This window comes from Lethenteron reissneri, chromosome 69, assembly GCF_015708825.2.
Source record: "Lethenteron reissneri isolate LAM-NWPU_2019-01 chromosome 69, ASM1570882v1, whole genome shotgun sequence".
Classification (NCBI taxonomy): Eukaryota; Metazoa; Chordata; class Hyperoartia; order Petromyzontiformes; family Petromyzontidae; genus Lethenteron; species Lethenteron reissneri.
Genome location: NC_083847.1, coordinates 10196458 through 10214557, shown reverse-complemented (window position 1 = coordinate 10214557; position 18100 = coordinate 10196458). Strand labels below are relative to the sequence as shown.

At 46.7% G+C, this 18100-nt stretch overlaps 1 protein-coding gene across 3 annotated transcripts; it reads right to left on the bottom strand.

Moving 5' to 3' along the window:
• Nucleotides 1-327: 327 nt before the first annotated feature.
• On the bottom strand, nt 328-16396 carry LOC133360629 (zinc finger protein ZFP2-like). Of its 3 annotated transcripts, none has more exons than XM_061579423.1 (4): nt 16285-16396; nt 11045-11259; nt 7332-7556; nt 328-6517 (listed from the first exon to the last, which is right to left on the bottom strand). In XM_061579423.1, exons 2-4 carry the CDS (start codon nt 11157-11159, stop codon nt 5217-5219), a joined length of 1641 nt encoding a protein of 546 aa, XP_061435407.1. In that variant the 5' UTR covers nt 11160-11259; nt 16285-16396; the 3' UTR covers nt 328-5216. The 3 variants fall into 3 exon arrangements, with proteins under 3 accessions (XP_061435407.1, XP_061435409.1, XP_061435408.1); XM_061579425.1 differs by lacking the exon at nt 16285-16396 and adding an exon at nt 11469-12578; XM_061579424.1 differs by lacking the exon at nt 16285-16396 and having other exon boundaries at nt 11045-11450.
• Between the last annotated feature and the right edge of the window lie 1704 nt (nt 16397-18100).

Genomic DNA, 18100 nt, shown 5'->3' with positions numbered 1-18100 from the left:
AGAATTGCTAACATCACATCCAGCCAGCCACCTCCGTTTCTCATAACAAGCGCGGGTGAAGCTTCGTGTGTAGCTTCGTCCTCTGTCACTGGCCTGCTGCTGGATTTGTAAATCGGGTTGGTCCGGTCCGAGATCCTTTATCTTTTTTATTTCTTCCAGCGAAAGCCTTGTGAAAGGGTTTTTTTGTAAATAAATTACAGAATTTGGATGAACTGCTGCCATTGTTTACACAAAAAATTTGATCAGCCTAGCAAGTGTCAAAGTGGTGTCGCCTTCGCACTCGCAGTAGTGGCCTACAGCGTAAATTTGAATGACAGGTGACGAGAACCAATCAGATTGGATAAAATAACATGTATCCAATTCTGATTGGCCAGGGACGCAACGACTTGCGCCCCGAGGAGAATCTTTAAGAAACCAATTAGAGACCAGCTTCAGGTCACATGCTGTCCGAAAATGTAAAGTCTCACATAGACATCCATTTGTCCGGCGCCCCGCATGAAACACATTGAAAAACATAGAAAATAGTTGACCGATTAAAGCCAGTTTTTATTAAATGCTGATGCTTTTCTTACTACCAGCCGGCACATCGTATGAAAAAAATATTTTATTTATGTATTTTTATATAAATTTTGTATATATATATTTCTTGAATATTGATGGGGGCGGCGCCCCTGCGCCCTCTATTGACGAGCCGCCACTGGCTAGTAGGAAGATAAAGATACTACAGGCCCCGCACTAGCTTAATCCGGCACTGATGACTACCCGAACCCGGAACCCGTTGGGCCACAAGGCGGATCGGCGGTGGGACTACAACAAGAACACATGCGTTGAACTCATCCGCGTGGGGCAGTTGAGTGTTAGGCCACTGGTGTGTTTGGATTTTCTCTGGGTGCACCCGGTGTCCTGTGTTGGGAATAATTTCCCCCCGTCTAATCGAAAGTCTGTTCTCCTGTAACGTGGTGGAATGGTGGCTAGATGTTAACTATCTCGCCTAGTGTACAGGAGGTCGTGGGTTCGATTCTGACCCTTAACGCCTGCTGTATATTTGAAGTTTGCATGATCTCCCCGTGATCACATGGATTTTTCTCCGGGTCCTCCGGTTTCCCCCTCCACATTTAGAAATGCGCGTTTAAGATAATTTAGCTGCTATAAATTTCCTCAGAAGCTACTTCGTTGAGCTATTATTTGTGGCCAGGTCGCTTCTGAAAAAGAGCAAACATAGCTCGACTCGACATACATTGTCAAGGGAAAATAAAAATCAAAAATATTATTTGCTGAGGTACTGGTGACTAAAACTAGCCGGCAAATCTCGGATAAGAGACGAAACCTGAATAAGCGGAAAAAGGTTCCTTTGAAGCCAGCTTCGAACAATGTCGGCCCCACCGAGTGAGACGATAGGGGCTAAGCTCAGTGAAGCAGCTGTGTGCCAGTAGGATTGGGCACCAAGAAAAGCCAGCATCGAATGTGATCGGGCAGTATGATGACTTCGTTAACTCGGCCACAGCAGCAGTACTACGAGCGATGAGGTTGAGGAAACCAAAAACGCCACATTCCAGGACCCCACCGATGCAGAGTCTAGAATGAAGAATATGGTTGAGAAGAGAGATAGGTACATGAAATACCAAAGCTTATTTTCAAAGAACTGCTCTCAGCTCGCCTCCTTGGTCCTTGTTGGCACGGAACATCAGAGTTGCAAAGTACCACTTAGTGACATTTACGAGTCATTGTAATAAGTGGGAAACTATTGTTCCATTCCCAGGGCTGGGTCACTTTAAGTCATCAAGGTCAGCGAAAAATTTGCCCTTTGAATCCCTAATCTCAAAGGAAGAATTGCTGGCCGTGCATGGGTGCTATTACATAGTCTTCCACAGCAGATCCAGATAGCATTCTTAAGTAATCAATAATTAAAGTGGATCCTGAAGGGTGAGCATTGGCTGCCCTATTTAATGCCTGGCTGATCACTGGTGTCATCCCCCAAAATGCAAAGAGGAACAGATCGATCCCAATTCCCAAGGTCACGAATGAGGAAGAACTTAAGTACTTCGGTATACCTCGGTAATTGGAGACCAATAACGATTTTGTGTGTATGATCCTGAGGTTGTTCTCCAGGATTCTGACAGCGAGGCTGGAACATGCCTGTCCTCTGAATGCTCGACAACGTGGATTCCTAGCTGCACCAGGCTGCTCGGAAAATGTTAAGGTGTTGCAAGGCCTTATGAAGCATGTAAAGATAACGCGCAAGTCGCTTGAAGTGGAGTTTGTTGACGTAGCAAAGGCGTTTGATTCCGTGTCCCATGCCCACATCTTGTGGGTTCTGAGGTACATGAAAGTCAATGAGCACATGGTTGGCATCATTCAAAACGCCGATGAGAATGCCACATCATTTGAGATCAAAGGGGTCTGGACACCAGACATCAACAACAAAGCTGGTGTGAAGCAGGGCGACGCCATGTCACCCCTGATATTTAACCCGACTATGGACCCGCTGGTATCTGCCCTAGAAATATACGGAGTTGGATATTCAATCAAATCTAACAGTTACTTCACTCCTGTTTGCCGATGATCTGATGCGAGTGAGTAAATTGTGAGGAAATGGCCACAAATATCGGCATCCTGGAATCCTTATGCAAATTACCTGGGCTAGTTGTTCAAGCCAAGAAATTCCATGGCTTTATGCTTACTCCAACGAAAGATTCATACACAGTTACCAATTGTAGGCCATGGAGTGTCTGTGATGCAACACTCCACTTGATGAGGCTATTAAATACCTGGGTGTAAACATCAGTCCATGGACATGTATTTTAAAATCCAGGTATGACAGTGCAATTGAAGGACTGGATGTCCAAGATTGATTAAGCTCCACTTAAACCCGCCCAGAAAGTGGAGCTTCTTAACGTGTATGTACAGGCACACCCCGTTTAGCGCTACTGCGTACAGCACTGATTCGTTATAGAGCTATTTGTTCTCGGGCAAATTTTTATTTTAACGAAATATATACAGTGTTTATTACAAAAAAACATTACATACTTAACGTTCAGTAAATTTAAATAAAGATAAAAAGCCGTGCTTGAGTTAGCGCGGTGTAGGCTCTCGTCCAAATCCTGTTCAGTATTAGTGCCCTTTCACGCTCTCCACCCTCAGCCAATGAGCGAGTGCTATCATAGTCGAGTTAGCGCGGTGTTCGCTCTCCGCCAATGAGCGCTTTCCTCTAAAACCGGGGTGGGGTGGGGGCCGTGGAAGCCAAGTCACAGATTGGACTGCGCAACTGGGCGGATGCTGCAACTCCCATCTCGTCTCCCAGCGCTGCCAAGTTCACCATATCGGGGTCGCACCATGCACTGGTGGTTATTTAAAAATTTTGTACCATTAACAGTATTTATAAGTCATGTTTATCATCCGTAATATTGTTCCAATAACCCAATGAACCCCTAATGTGTTGGTCATACTCTTTGGTTCTTTCTACGTGACTTTACCGAAAGAACCAAAGAGTATGGATTCCTGCAGTCACGAAAGCCTCAAATCAAGTGTGTTGGTTGTAGGTGATAAATTACGATGTCGGAAACACATCTCCATAGGGCCTATGTTATGACCCCGTATATAGCGCCCATTCACCAAGCGCTTTCCAGGCAAGCATCTCCCGTGCTAAACGGGGTATGCCTGTACCCCCCAGATTCATCTACCCAGCAGAACGATCATTGATATTATAAATCGTCTACTCTCCTCACGCTAGATCAGGAGAATATAAATGGGGTAAACCAACTGTTACACCTTTCTGCCTCCACCTGTGATGGGGTTTGGACTCTCGGACCTGAGACGGAGGTCTAGGCATTATTACACTAGAGAGTATGATCCCATCGGTTCATTTGAGGCTGCACGGTGTAAAAAAATCCTCGGACAAGGTCACCCGCAATATAGTGTCCACTCAAGGTGTGGGTATGGGCCAGGAAAAGAGACAAATTCCATATCCCAATATGAGCTGAGAGGGGTGGAATTTCAAGGCACCAAAAAAACCCATTTGGTCGATACCATGCGACTAGAGGCAGCGTGAAGTTTTGAAGATGGTGTGAAAGACCAGTTGAAGGTATAGGTATTGTGAACTTTGCAGAGGGTAAAGTCAGCAATGCGTCACTTCAGAGTGCCACAACATCGCTGCATAACAACTGCGGAGTAATATATACCCAATAAGGGAGAGCCTGAAGAGAGGCAGGGAAGGAGCCCTGCGGTCCTGTAGGAAATGCTCGCCCCGACTTGAATCCCTTTCACACATACTTGGACAGTGTCCAGCGGTCCAGAAAGCCAGGAATGCACTCCGCAATAAAATGTGACACCTTGGCAGTAGAAGCGGTGGAAATGGGTTGGTCGATCTACAAGGAGCCCTATTTGAGAATTGATAAACGTGATCTACGGGAAACTTTATCTGATTGTTGCCAGAGGTGACCACACACTCGTCATTGACGTGACCGTCCAGTTCGAGCTCTCCTGTAGCTCCTTGGCTGAAGCCGCATCTGACAAAGTTGCATATTGTTGTCCTTTTCGAGAGCAGGTCATGAAGTTTACCAAAATCAAGAGCATCAATTTTGATGTATTTCCAGTGGGGGAAAGAGGAAGGTGGCTTCTTGGGAACAATTGAGTTCTCACCTCCATTGGATTCACAGGCTCATGAATAACCGAGGCAAAGTTACGCCAAGGGTGCATCTTGTCTCCACCCCGGTTTGTGATTTTCATGGGGAGGATATCAAGGTGCAGCCGAGGTAGGGAGAGTTTCCAGTACAGGGGCATGGAGGCGGCGTCGTTGCTTTTTGCAGATGACGTCACTTTGTTTAGATATCATTTGTGTTCTCCAGGTCGCTTCTGAAAAATTAGTAAATACCAGTGGGCTTTGCCTGGTAGGATCGGGATGGTTTCGTTTTATTTGTATGTGTTTGGGTGATTTGTTTACCTGTCTTGTACTTTGTACTCATATCGTGTTTGTGTGTACTGTGTATTGTTGTTATAACGTTATGCCCTCGTGCCCCTACTGGACATCTGTGAAAGAGAGCTTTATAGCTCATCGGATTCCTCCTGCCGTTTAAATAAATGTTCGGATTCTGTGATATGATCGGTACTATGAGCCCTGACTATCCCACAGCATGGAGCACGCACAGCCTCTGACACCAATTGTATACAACTTGCCGTGTACCATGTGCACCTCTCACAAAGGGCTTGACAAATCAAAACTACTCCTGCTCACCGATCGCGCAAGTTCCTTCTCCCACGTGTGTCTTCACGTGATTCTTCAGGGTCGTGGAGTGCCGGAAGTCCCTCTCGCACACGGGGCACTTGTACGGCTTCTCTCCCGTGTGCGTCTTCATGTGGCTCTTCAGGGATGCGGTGTAGACGAAGTCCTTGCCACACGCCGAGCACTTGTGCGGCCTCTCTCCCGTGTGCGTCAGCATGTGGGTCTTGAGGCCTGCGTGATGCACGAAGTCCTTCTCGCACACCGAGCACTTGTGCGGCCTCTCTCCCGTGTGGCTCATCATGTGGGTCCTCAGGGCTGCGTACTGCTTGAAGGCCTTCCCGCACGCCGAGCACTCGTGCGGCCTCTCCCCCGTGTGGTTCATCATGTGAGTTTTCAGTTCCGATGGGCGGAAGAACCCTCTCTGGCACACGGAGCAGCGGTGGCTCCACTCTCCCGTGTGGCTCTTCACGTGCCTCTTGAGCTGCGTCGACTCGGTGAACCCCTTGCCGCACACGGGGCACCGGTGCGGGCTCTCACCTGTGTGCAGCGCCATGTGGCCCCTGATGGCCGACGGGCGACTGAAGCCCTTGCCGCACACCAGGCATCGGTGCGCCCTCTCACCGGTGTGCGAGGCCGCATGGTTCTGAAGGGTGGACAGGCGGCCAAAGCCCTTCCCGCACACGGTGCACACGTGGGGCCTCTCGCCCGTGTGGATCATCGCATGGGCCTTCAGCGCGAACGGGCGCCCGAAGCCCTTCCCGCACACGGTGCACACGTGGGGCCACTTGCCCGTGTGGATCATCTCGTGGTTCCTCAGCTGCGTCTCCTTGCCAAACCCCTTCCCGCATACCAGGCACTCGTGCGGGCAGTCGGCCGAGTGGACCGCCAAGTGGCACTTGAGGGTGAACGGGCGACTGAAGCCCTTCCCGCACACGGGGCACACGTTCGGTTTCTGCACGGCATGAATCGCGGCGTGCGTCGCCAGGGCCGAGGGGCGGCTGAATTCCTTGCCGCACACGGAGCACGAGTGCGGCTTCCCTCCCCTGTGGACCCTCATGTGGTTCTTGAGGTTGGACACGGCGACAAATGCCCTCTGGCACACGCAGCACTTGTGCGGCTTCTCTCCCGTGTGGCTCATCGCGTGGTTCCTGAGGTCCGACGGGCGGACAAAGCTCTTGCCGCACACCGAGCAGCCGTGTGATCTCTCTCCGGCGCGGGTCGTCGTTGTCGCTGTGGCGGTCGTCCCGGTGGATTTTTTCACATGGGAGAGCGTTTCCGGGGCACCGTCCACGACCATCCCTGTCACACAAACGTTCAGACCGTTGTTGTTTTTTTCCCCACACCTATTTGTCGTCACGCCGTGAGACGGAAGAATCCGTTTGGATGCCCCCCCCCCCCTCGCAGAGTTAACATGAGAGAAAGGCCCACGGAAGCAGTTATCACCAAACCACCGTTTGAAGAGCCTTTTAAAATGACCTCTGATATAGCACGTGGAAAGGAGAAGCACTTTCTCTACCTGCCCTGCCACGTGAGAGTAACGTTTTTTTTCCTGATGGTAAAACCAATATTTACATTACCAGAGATGTAGTGTGGCCAAATTAATTGTTGTAGACCCACATTTTACGCGACTAATTTTTGTTGTTGATGCAGTCATTGGTGAGGGGGCTGTGAACATCATACTACGACACTTAAACTAAATTAAACCATTTTTCATTATTTTACCAGGTAAGTGACTTGCCTATCACAAGTGATAGCTCAACGAAGTGGCTTATCATCATGTGGATCATTCTAGATGTGGAGGGAAAAACCGGAGGACCCGGCTAAAAATCCATGCAACCACAGAGAGAGAGACAGGCAAACTCCAAATATACAGCAGGCGTCAGTGTCGGGATCAAACCCACAACCTCATGTATATCAGGCGAGGAAGTTAACATTTCTAAGTCACCACAGCACCCCCAAACATACACATGGAGCTCCTCTGTACGCTTATCACTTAAGTCCCCCAAAGCCATCTCCATCTCTACCACCACATCGACAGCTTGGAGAGGCCTCTGTACCAGACCTCACCCCTCACAGCGACCAAGATCCATCGGAATTCCCTCCCCTCCCTCACCGTCACCATCGTCGTCGTCGCCCACCTCCACTTCGATCTCCGCCACGCCTGACGATCCCAAACAATCCCCCCGCGACTCTCCAGGTCTCACAGATGAACCGTCGCCAACCAGCGGATCTTGAGGGTCGACCTCCACAATGTGCAGGTCCCTTCGTTCAACCTCCCGCGCCTCTCGTTTGACCTGAAGTTCTCGACCATCCTCCTCTCCGGCACGCACGTCCGCCCCTTCGGCCGAGAGATGAAACATCGCAGGCGAACAATGAACAGGTTATATACCTACGGGATACCTTTTTTTCTGCCAGTATACAAAAAAAAGAGATGAAAAGAAAAAATAAGAAAAAAAAAATTACCTTTTCTGGCAATAATAAAATAGGAGTTGTGTAAAGATGTTCCAACACCGGAGAGATACCTTTTTGCAAGGCATAAAGTCTGCATTAACCATACATACTCGTGTCGATACATGTGTAGTGTAATAGCGCCGTCTGTTGTCCAGCAATGGCAACTGCGGTGGCCGAGCAGTACACACGCCGGTGAGCATATACACGGGTGTGTCGCCAAGGCGGAGGAACTGGGGCAAGGGTCAGGGAGGACCCCATCTGTAAGCCCCTGGAACCCGCTAGTGAGAAGGGAGGCGTGGCCAGGGAAGAGCCAGGCTGTGCCGGGTAGCATAAACGCAGCGGAGAGCGGGAGCTCGTGGCTGCCGGTTCTGGGAAGTGGACTCGTCTCGTCATCGCTGTCGTCTTCGCCGCCTTCATCACTGCCGTCTTCGCGAGATATTGCGCGGCTGGATAGTTGTTGGCTGTCTGGGTCGGCGCCGTCGGTGTAACACGGTGAGGATTGTGTCAAGGCTAGGCTAGACGACTTGGGAGAAGCGAGGGCGAATCTGTGAACCTGAAAGTGTTGAATAAAGGTGCCTCCTCAAGAACCTTGTCTCCCGCTCCGCTGACACTACACGTGCAAACATGCTCTGATAATATACGCATTGTCTTTGAAGCTGATTGGTCTACACCAGAGACAGCGAATGCCAACAGGTGAACAGTACAAAGACAAAGCAAGTAGGAGAACACATATTGTGTGCTCGGCTGGAGCAGTTTTATCTATAGGATACCTTTTTTGCCAGTATCCAAAATTGTATCCAAAATAAATACCTATTCTTATTTTTTATCACAATCAGATTCACGAGCACGGACACTCGTTGCACGTAACGTTGTGGGTTTACTCTCCAACACACAACAACTGGTTAGTGCTGTATTAGTAACACATTGGCCTCGTTTTGTTTATGTGACAAACCCCTTACTGATTGGCTGTCGGGTGGTTGGTGAGTTTAACGATACATATGTTTATGTAATCTAACCCATCTGTCATCATCATCATCCACGGTCAATCCACTGTTGGGTGATAGTCCTTCCAAAGCCGCGACCACCTCTCATGACCCTGCGATGTTAAAATCCATCCGACACCAACACGTGCCGAGCCGATTCAAATCGCTCCTTCTCCACGGTTTAGCGTGACCACTCTCACGGGCGTTGTTGGCTGTCACCGTGACAGTTTTAACATGTAGTCAGTGATTTGGTCATTAAGTGAATATAGGAGATACACGCTAAAGACTTAATTAGTTCCGATACCCTTTTTCACCCAAAAAAACGTACTTTTATAATATTGACATTAAAACATAAAGACATCATATTAAAATAAACATGGTTAATCAATACATTAATTGATATTGACTGTACATACAACTGCCCATCGCTAACAGGGGCATGTTCGGCAAGCAAACACATTGGGCTCCATGGAGCCCCGTCATTAAGTGATTAGTCGTTAACAGGAGTGGTCGTTAAGAGAGGTTCGACTGTAGTAGTAGGCTTTCGCGATCAATAATTTCCATCACTGGATGAAGCTGGTTGTTGTTGTAATTACTGGCGAAATGTCACGGCTACTCGAATTGTAAATGTTGTGCTGTGGGTTTACTCTCCAACACGCAACAACCACGTTTTGTTAACGTGACAAATCCCCTTCCTGATTGCCTGTGTCAGGTGGTGGCGGAGGCGGGTTTAACGACACGTTTATATTTACGCGATCTAACCCAACAACGAAAAAATAAACCCCTGTCATGGATGCCACTGTGATGTGAGCCTTGACCAGAAGGCCGTCATCCCTCCGATTGACGTGTCCTCCTCATAATCCACCTACTGCTGCTCTTCTTCTTAAATGTCATCTAATTCTCTCAACCCATGAAGAGATGGAACAACAACAGCACACAAAGCGTACGCAAGAGATGCATACTCGGGAGTTTTACTGAGAGACAAACGATGACGTAAGTGTACGTACGTGTACTTCATCAGTTTTTCTTCCGATTCAGTTCCGATGACTTACGTACGTGCACGTCCACGTACGTCGTGACGTACATCATCGGTTTTTCTTCCAAACGCGGGTGACGTGTGTGTGTACACGTATGTCATGACATACACGGAATCGTACACGGAATCGGAACAAAAACCAATGACTTACGTAAGTGCACGTATGTATGTGTACGTACGTGTGTGTACGCATGTGTATATACGTGTACATCACTACGTACGTCATAAAAACAGAGCCGGAAGAAAATCGAAAAGTGAAATAACTTTTATCGGTAACGAGGCTCCTGCCGACAAGGCCACACGGGAGGGTTGTGGTGTGGCACAGCTTTTGGCGTCATCTGCCGTAGAGTGGCGGCGGTCGTGTCACTACGATTATCTGCGGTGAGTAAACAACTTCTTTAAAATTGCACAACGGCACTCCTAGTACTATGCCTCTCTCTAAATGTACACGTGTGTGTTTGTTGAACCGTGCTATTCGAAAGTGCGTGGGAAAGGGGGGAAGGACAACAAACTAAAGCATAAACCACAAGCAGTTCTAAAGAAATTAGTTTTCAATGTTAGCATAGTGGTGTAGTGTATATTAGTGTAGTGTATACTAGTGTAGTGTATGGTGTAGTGTATAGAAGTGTAGTATTTAGGAGTGGTGTGTAGTAGTGTATAGCGTAGTAGTTTATTGCATCGTATATAGTGTAGTGTATAGTGTAGTGTATATTGCAGCGTATTGTAGTGTATAGTGTAGTGTATACTAGTTTATAATATAGTAGTGTATAGGGTAGTAGTGTCATATATAGTCGTCTATAGTAGTGGTGTGTAGAAGTGTAGTGTGTAGTGGTGTAGTGTGTAAATCTTGACCTAAAGCTTTCGTGACTACAGGAATTCATACTCTGAGAACTGCTGAGGCAGGAAAAGAAAAATTATTTAAATATTTTTTCCTGCCTCAGCAATTCTCCTGCTGTATTTTTTCACGTGATGACGATTGCTTGTGTTGCGATCGAAACGTCGCGATATTTTTTAAAATTATTTTTCTATCGACGTGGCTTTTCCGAAAGACCCAAAGAGTCGTGTAGTGTGTCGTTGTGTAATGTATAGGGTAGTAGTGTAGTGTAGTATATAGTAGTGTATAGTATTGTAGTGTGTAGTCGTGTATACGGTGGTGAACGGGGACAACCCACCCACTCCACCGCACTAACCCACCGACCCAACCCACTCGCCCTACGACTTGCAGCCGCCTCAGAAACGGGGAAAAAGACGGAGCGGGGGGGGTGTTAAGACGAACGTTTAATGTCGATCTGTCAACGAGTGGGCTCACAGAGCACATGGGCGGTCTCTGCTGGGGTGGGGGAGACAAATTCTCACCGTGGTCGTCGTCGTCGCCGCCGCTCTCCTCCCCCTGCGTCTCCACTTTCACTGCCAGCCAGATCCTACTGCCAGCCTCTCCGTCGTCTTCTTCTCGTTTAATGAATGACTCCATGGGCGGAAAAGGGGGCTCCACCACCACCACCTCCTCTACCACCTCGTCGTCGTCCGTCCCAAGGAAGACACGGCAGTATGGGGGATTCCTGCTGCTGCTCCTGTTGCTCACCGAGAGATGGCAGAGCGAGGGAATAAACAGCAAATCTTGACTTATAGCTTTCGTGACTGCAGGAATTCATATTACAGTAAAACCTTGGATTGCGAGTAACTTGGTCTGTGAGTGTTTTGCAAGACGAGCAAAAAATTTAAATAAATATTCATTTTATAAACGAACAAGATCTTGCAATACGAGTACTGTAGTACGTACAGTATACGCTTTGTCTGCCGAGCGTCACGTGATCACAACTGAGCCGATGGTTCTTCTCTCTCTCTCTCTCGCTGTGGGATTGTGGGTAATCGTCTCCCATGCTCGGTCTCAGTCGGCGTGCCTCACCCGTATAGTCAACATCCATGCGAGCGTATACTGTTTACTATAGTGTTGTGACCACGAGTGTGTGCGTAAATTTTTTTTTTATTTTGTGTCCAAGTATAGTGACTGTTCTTTAGTAACTGTACTGCAAGTGAAAGTTTTCCTACACAATAACCCTCCTCTCATCTTCTTGGTTCTTTCGGTAAAGTCACGTAGAAGGGAAGTAATAAAATAATAAAAATAAAACATAATAAAACAATTCTCACGACGTTTCGGCCACAACGCAAGCAGCCGTCCTCAGGTGAAAACCAGGTCCGTCGAGGCGACAGAGTCTGAATGAAACAGCACACGAGCTTGGAGCATATATATAAGCTGGGCGCATTGACAAAGGAATTTGTATATCAAAAGAAATTTAGCATATTTATGGGAAATGCAGGAATGTGATTAGTACTGCATATGCATGTGCATTATGCAGGATTAACGTGACTTTACCGAAAGAACCAAGAAGATGAATCCCTGCAGTCACGAAAGCTTTAAATCGAAACCCTCCTCTCCTCTCTCGTCTCCCTCACACCAGCCACGATTAAATTAAATTAATAAACTTGATTTCTTTATATTAAATTTAAATAATAAAACTATAAAAAGGCATTTTGTATTAATAATTTTTATATGAATACAGTATTTTTGGGTTGAGGAACAAATCATCTGAGTTTCCATTATTTCTTATGGGGAAATTCGCTTTGATATACGAGTGCTTTGGATTACGAACACATTTCCGGAATGAATTATACTCGCAATCCAAGGTTTTACTGTATTTGGGTCTTTTGGTAAAGTGACGTAGATAGGTTCAAAGAAAATAAAAAAAAACGATGACATTTCGATCGCAACACAAGCGGTCGTCATCAGGAAAAGGGGGTTAGCATCTAAAGGCAAACTGTTTATAAAGGTTTGAAATGGACGTCGCCCAAATGTCAGCAGCATGGGCGGGGCAGCTAATGTTAATGTAGTGATGGTACTCCTAGAGGTCCACGGCGGCACTGGTAATGGGCTTCCACCAATAAAGGGCTGCCAAGTCTAAAATGGAAACATTATAGCCAGTTATGACTTCAACTGGTTGATAACGTCCTTCCAGTAATTACTGAGTTTGTACCCATCTTCGCGGTTGAAATTGTGTCTATGTCTGTATATATATGGATGGCATCATGAACGAATCTTTGTTGATAGCCAGTGGGTTTGCAAAGTACCTTCGTCTTAGAGAAATACATTTTGTACGAGCCCACCGCATTAAAACAATGATCAGCCTCGGCCGAGGTATTGGTCCTACCGTGTTTCAGATCTGCCTTATGTTCACGAACACGGTCCGAGACATGTCACTTAGTTTCCCCAATGTAACTACTGCCGCAGACACAGCTCCGTTTGTCGACACCGGGGTATTGCATGTCAGGGATTACATCCTTCACAGATGGGATCAGATCACGAATTTAATGTACTGTGTTAAATTTAACCTGGTTCCTGTTCGCTAATGATTTTGGAAATATTTTTGGTGACCCCTGCCATGTATGGCAAGGTGATGGTTTTGATTGGGTCCTCAAATGGTTCTTTACCAATGGTTGGGGTGATAGCTTTACGGATTGTGTAACCAGATCCACACATTAAATAGATCTTCAGTTGACGACCGAAAGTCAATATCAGTTTCGGCCGAAACCGAAAGTATGCCGAAAGTGGCCATTTGCCAACTTTCGGCGCCGAAACCGAATTTCAGTTGGCCTCTAACCTGATGATGATTGCTTGTGTTGCAATCGAAATGTCGTATTGTATTATTTAATTTATTTTCTGTCAACGTGACTTTACCGAAATAACCAAAAAGTAATTCCTGCAGTCACGAAAGCTCCAAATCAAGTTTAAAACACCTCTACGGAGAGGATTTAAGTTAGTTTTCTCTCTCTGTGTTGTCTCTCTCTGCTTGTGTGTCTGTCTTTGTGTCTCCGTGTCTGTCTTGTCTCTCTCAAATGTCACACTTAAGTTATAATTTTGCAATCTTTGGAAGAACGTAATCAACCAGGCTATGCGTTGTGTGTTGACCGACTCTCTGTGTTGAATTGCATTACTTTCCCAAATTTTACTAAGTTTGTTTTATTAAGTTAATTCTCTCTGTCTCTGTGTTGTCTCTCTAGTATTTCCTGCAGTCACGAAAGCTCCAAATCTCTCATTGACATGCAAATTTCTCTACCCGCCCCCCCTCTCTGAACCCCTCTCTCTCTATTTAAGGGTAAAATAAAATGTTTCGCTCCGGATGACCGCTGCAAAGTATGATCTGTGTTTTGATTTAGTGTGCTGATCTTAAAGGTGCATTGAAAATGTTTGATACTCCGACTGATGCTCCTGCTGTTGAAGAGTGACTCATGCAGCCAGCTATGGCTGCAGGGTTTGGTGGTACATGTTGTTTATGTCGTTTATTGTGAAATTCGGTTACAGTTCCTATGATCACTGTTACATTGCTTTTATGGCTTTATTTTGGTGATTGATTTCGAAAAGTTTTTTGGTTTAGCCATGTTTGTTTGTTGTAGTACGGAGTTAGACTGATGGCCTTAATCTAAGTTGTCTTGTGGTTGTTGTTGTTTGGCTTGCATCCCACTGGGATTTTTGCACACAGCGTTGGTGTACGGTGCTTTTTCTGGAATATTTTGTTGTTTTTTCCTGAATTTTCTGTTTTCACTTAGTCACTTTAAGATGTTTTTTTCATGTTTTTGTCTTTTGTTTGTTGCTGTTGCACCCGATTCAAGAGCCGAATGGCTCACAGGGCGATATTAAATAAATGAAACTGAAAACTGAAGGCCTCGACACAGAGGCATTGTTTCTCTGTGTGCCTATGTGTGTGTCTCTGTGTTGTCTCTCTATGCTTATGTGTCTCTCTATGTGTCACCGTGTCTGTGTTTTGTCTCTCTCTCAAATTTAGCACTCTTTGGAAGAACGCAATCAACCAGGTAGGGTGTTGACTGTTATGTTAGCCGACTCTCTGTGTTGTATTGCATTATATTTCTAAGTTTACTAAGTTTGTTTTTTCTCATTCATTTGTACCTGATGACGATGGCTTGTGTTGCAATCGAAACGTCGTATTCTATTATTTAATTTATTTTCTTTCTACGTGACTTTACCGAAAGAACCAAAAAGTAACTGGCTATAATGTTTCCATATTAGACCTGTCAGCCCTTTAATTGGTGGAAGCCCACCACCGGGACCATCACTGCCCACTACTACAATCACCACTAATCGTAGCCCTTTATTGGTGGAAGCCCACCACCAGTGCCGTCGTTGCCCTCCACGAGTACCATCACTTACATTAACATTAGCTGCCCCGCCCATGCTGAGGACACTTGGGCTACACCCATTTTTAAATCCTTTATATTAAGTTCACTTGCTTGCTTGCTTGCGTGCTTGCTTGCTTACGACCGTGCAAATCTTTCGGTCGTTTTTTAACCCACTTCCCGTGATCCAATCGAGCTGACATTTTGCACACAGACTCGTTGTGCGTGACAATTAATTTTCGTAAAAAAAAATTCCAAAATTTTACAGTTTAGGGAAAAAAAAAATTAATTACCAATTGCTTAATGGTGGCAGACAATCATCTGACCCATAGGTGGCAGCCATCTCAAGCCAGAGGACGAGAGGACTCTAGCCGCCCGTTTCATGATGACCCAAATGTTGACTAACCATATGGCATGAAATCCCTGCCCCCACGCTGTACAATGGAGACTATTTATAGAGCAGTTAAATTGAAGCCGCCAGGTTCTTGAAAGTATATAAAGGATTTATAGTGAAAAACTTTGTTTTTACGGGTTAATTTTTTAAACCTTTATAAACAGTTTGCCTTTAGAGGTTAACCCCATTTTCCTGATGACGACCGCTTGTGTTGCGATCGAAACGTAGTTTTTTGTTATTTTATTTGATCCTATCTACGTCACTTTACCGAAAGACTCAAAGAATAATAAACAGCAAATCACATTTGCATTCCATAACTGGTGTTTTTTGGGTTCGATTTAAAACTATCTAACCCACGACCTCCTGTATACCAGGCGAGGTAGTTAACATTGCCTAGCCACCGTGGGGTTCTCAAATAAGACACATCTCTCAGTGCAGAATTATTATAAACACTCTATTTTCATTTCAAGATCATCTTGCTTTTAGTCAATCTATAAAACTAAACTTGATTTCATCAGGTGCGGCCCACGGAGCTGTGTAGTTCTTTTTTCAGAAGCGACCTGGCCACAAATGACAGCTCAACGAAGTGGCTCACACACAAACTCCAAATACACAGCAGCAGGCGTCTGGAACACGATCTAACCCACGACCTCCTGTACACCAGGCGAGGTAGTGAACAGCTGCACCGGCACCCCTCGAGTGACGATGCAGAGCTGTTACAATGTTTGTCTGCAGCTCGATTTGTGTTGTAGCAGGCAAGGGCCCAACTTGGTAGGAGATGCTGTAGTCGGCGATGGCCCCAGGGTCTCCTCTCACAACAGAGAGGAGGCTGCACAACAGCTAAGTAGGGGGCCTTGCACCCGGTAACACAACAACACACAATATTTAGTTGAAGGAGCAGGAAGAGCAATGGAAGAAGGCGCATCAGAGGGGGGGAGCAGGCGAAGGAGCGCCAGGAGCAGCAGCAGAGCGAGAGGCGAACCCAGCCGAGTGGCTCCACAGGGAGAGGCCCGACCTTGCGCAGCAGGACGAGCAGCAGCAGGAGGCAGCAGCAGGGAGCGGAGTCGCCTCCCTGCAGCAGCAGCAGCAACAGGAGGCGGCGAGAAGGAAGCGAGCGACGGGTTGGAGCCCCGGAACCAGCATAGCGGTGGCGGGGCCCTGGAACCAGCATAGCGGTGGCGGGGCCCTGGAACCAGCATAGCGGTGGCGGGGCCCTGGAACCAGCATAGCGGTGGCGGGGCCCTGGAACCAGCATAGCGGTGGCGGGGCCCTGGAACCAGCATAGCGGTGGCGGGGCCCTGGAACCAGCATAGCGGTGGCGGGGCCCTGGAACCAGCATAGCGGTGGAGAGGCCTTGGAACCAGCCACCAATACCACGGGTATTGGTGGGTGGGGGGGTACCGAAGCGAGACGCGGGAGGCGAGATGAAGGATGAGAAGCGACACTTAAACGGTTATGCTTTTACGGTGGCGAGGGAGATGTTAACTACCATGTATGCCCACGACCTGACGATGCCTGCTGCTATATATTTGGAGTTTGCGTCTCTCTCTCTCCTCGTGGTCGAATGGATTATTTTTCTTCGGGTCCTCTGATTTTTCCCCTCCACATTTAGAATCACGCGTTTAGAGTGTTTTGCTACTGCTAAACATTTACGCCTGATGAGGATAATTCAACTTCGTTGAGCTACCGTGTGTGATGGCCAGGTCACTTCTAAATAAGTAATATTTAAAAATACTTTAAAAAAAAACATGCTTTAATGAAATGTACCGTACGAGTAATGGCAAAACTCCACGACTCCAGGAAGTGTCCCCGAAGATTGCCATAACTTAAGGGACTGTGCTGATTTACAGCCAACGTGAGTTGAGCGTGGATAATTAGACCCAAGGCAAAACATATCTTTCTTTTCTTTTCTCTTCTCTTTTTTATATATAAAAAGTCTCCGCGCGCACGCTTGTGAGGGGTTTGGCTCTCGGACGGTGGGGTATATGTCGAACATTTTGGGGCGGCCGGCACGTCCTCGGCTCCGCGGTGGGAATAGGCTATTCCTTTTTCGTGTCCGTCACCTTTAAATTAGTTAAATTAGCGATTTCGTGTGATTTGCCGATATTTATTTATTGCGCAACATCGACCATACCAACTCACGCTAATTGCGGGGGGGGCGGACCCTGCCAAGTGAAAGTGCGTTCGGTCGAGCTCACGGGGGACATTTTGTTACGCGTTTAACATGCAATAAATATACACATAACGCTGCTACTATTTCTTCACAGTCTGATGTCCTATTCGACCCCGCTCCCCCAACACGATGCGTGCAGTTACTGCTATAAAGTCCATAGATATTAATATTATTGTTTGTGTGCAGAAAACTCCTTTTTTATTATTAGGTTGCTAAATATTTCCTTTTTTTCGGTGTTTTTTTATGATGCTGCGACGGTGTACTGCCAGTCTGTGTTGTGGACTGCTGCCTGCTGATTCATTAACGTCAGTGCACTGCCACTCTATTATCTGCACTGTTTAGTTTGCTTTTGCCCATTATCAGTGTATGGCAGTCTATAATCTCTTGCCTGCTTCTTTACCTCACTCAGTGTACTACTGCCAGCCTTTCATGTCGACTGTATCCTGCTTTTTCAGCTGCTGCCTGTATTGCCAGTTTTTTTATGTCCACTGTAGCAATGCTTATGTCATTGAGTCGGCGTACTGCCAGTCTATAATCTAGACTGTAGCTTGCTTCTCAACTTACCTGTGCGTACTGCTGCTATTTAATGTACACTTATTTCAGCTTAATTCTATGGATTTCTATTGTTTCCATTGCTCACGTCCCGCTATTTACTGAT

Bases quoted from the DNA above. Each gene is read 5' to 3' on its own strand.
- LOC133360629 (XM_061579423.1), bottom strand. From the start codon at position 11,159: ATGGAGTCATTCATTAAACGAGAAGAAGACGACGGAGAGGCTGGCAGT. The intron at 7,557-11,044 runs GTGAGAATTTGT...TCTCGGCCGAAG, and splicing joins CGGCGACGACGACGACCACG to GGGCGGACGTGCGTGCCGGA. The intron at 6,518-7,331 runs GTGAGGGAGGGG...TTTGTGTGACAG, and splicing joins CGACGACGACGATGGTGACG to GGATGGTCGTGGACGGTGCC.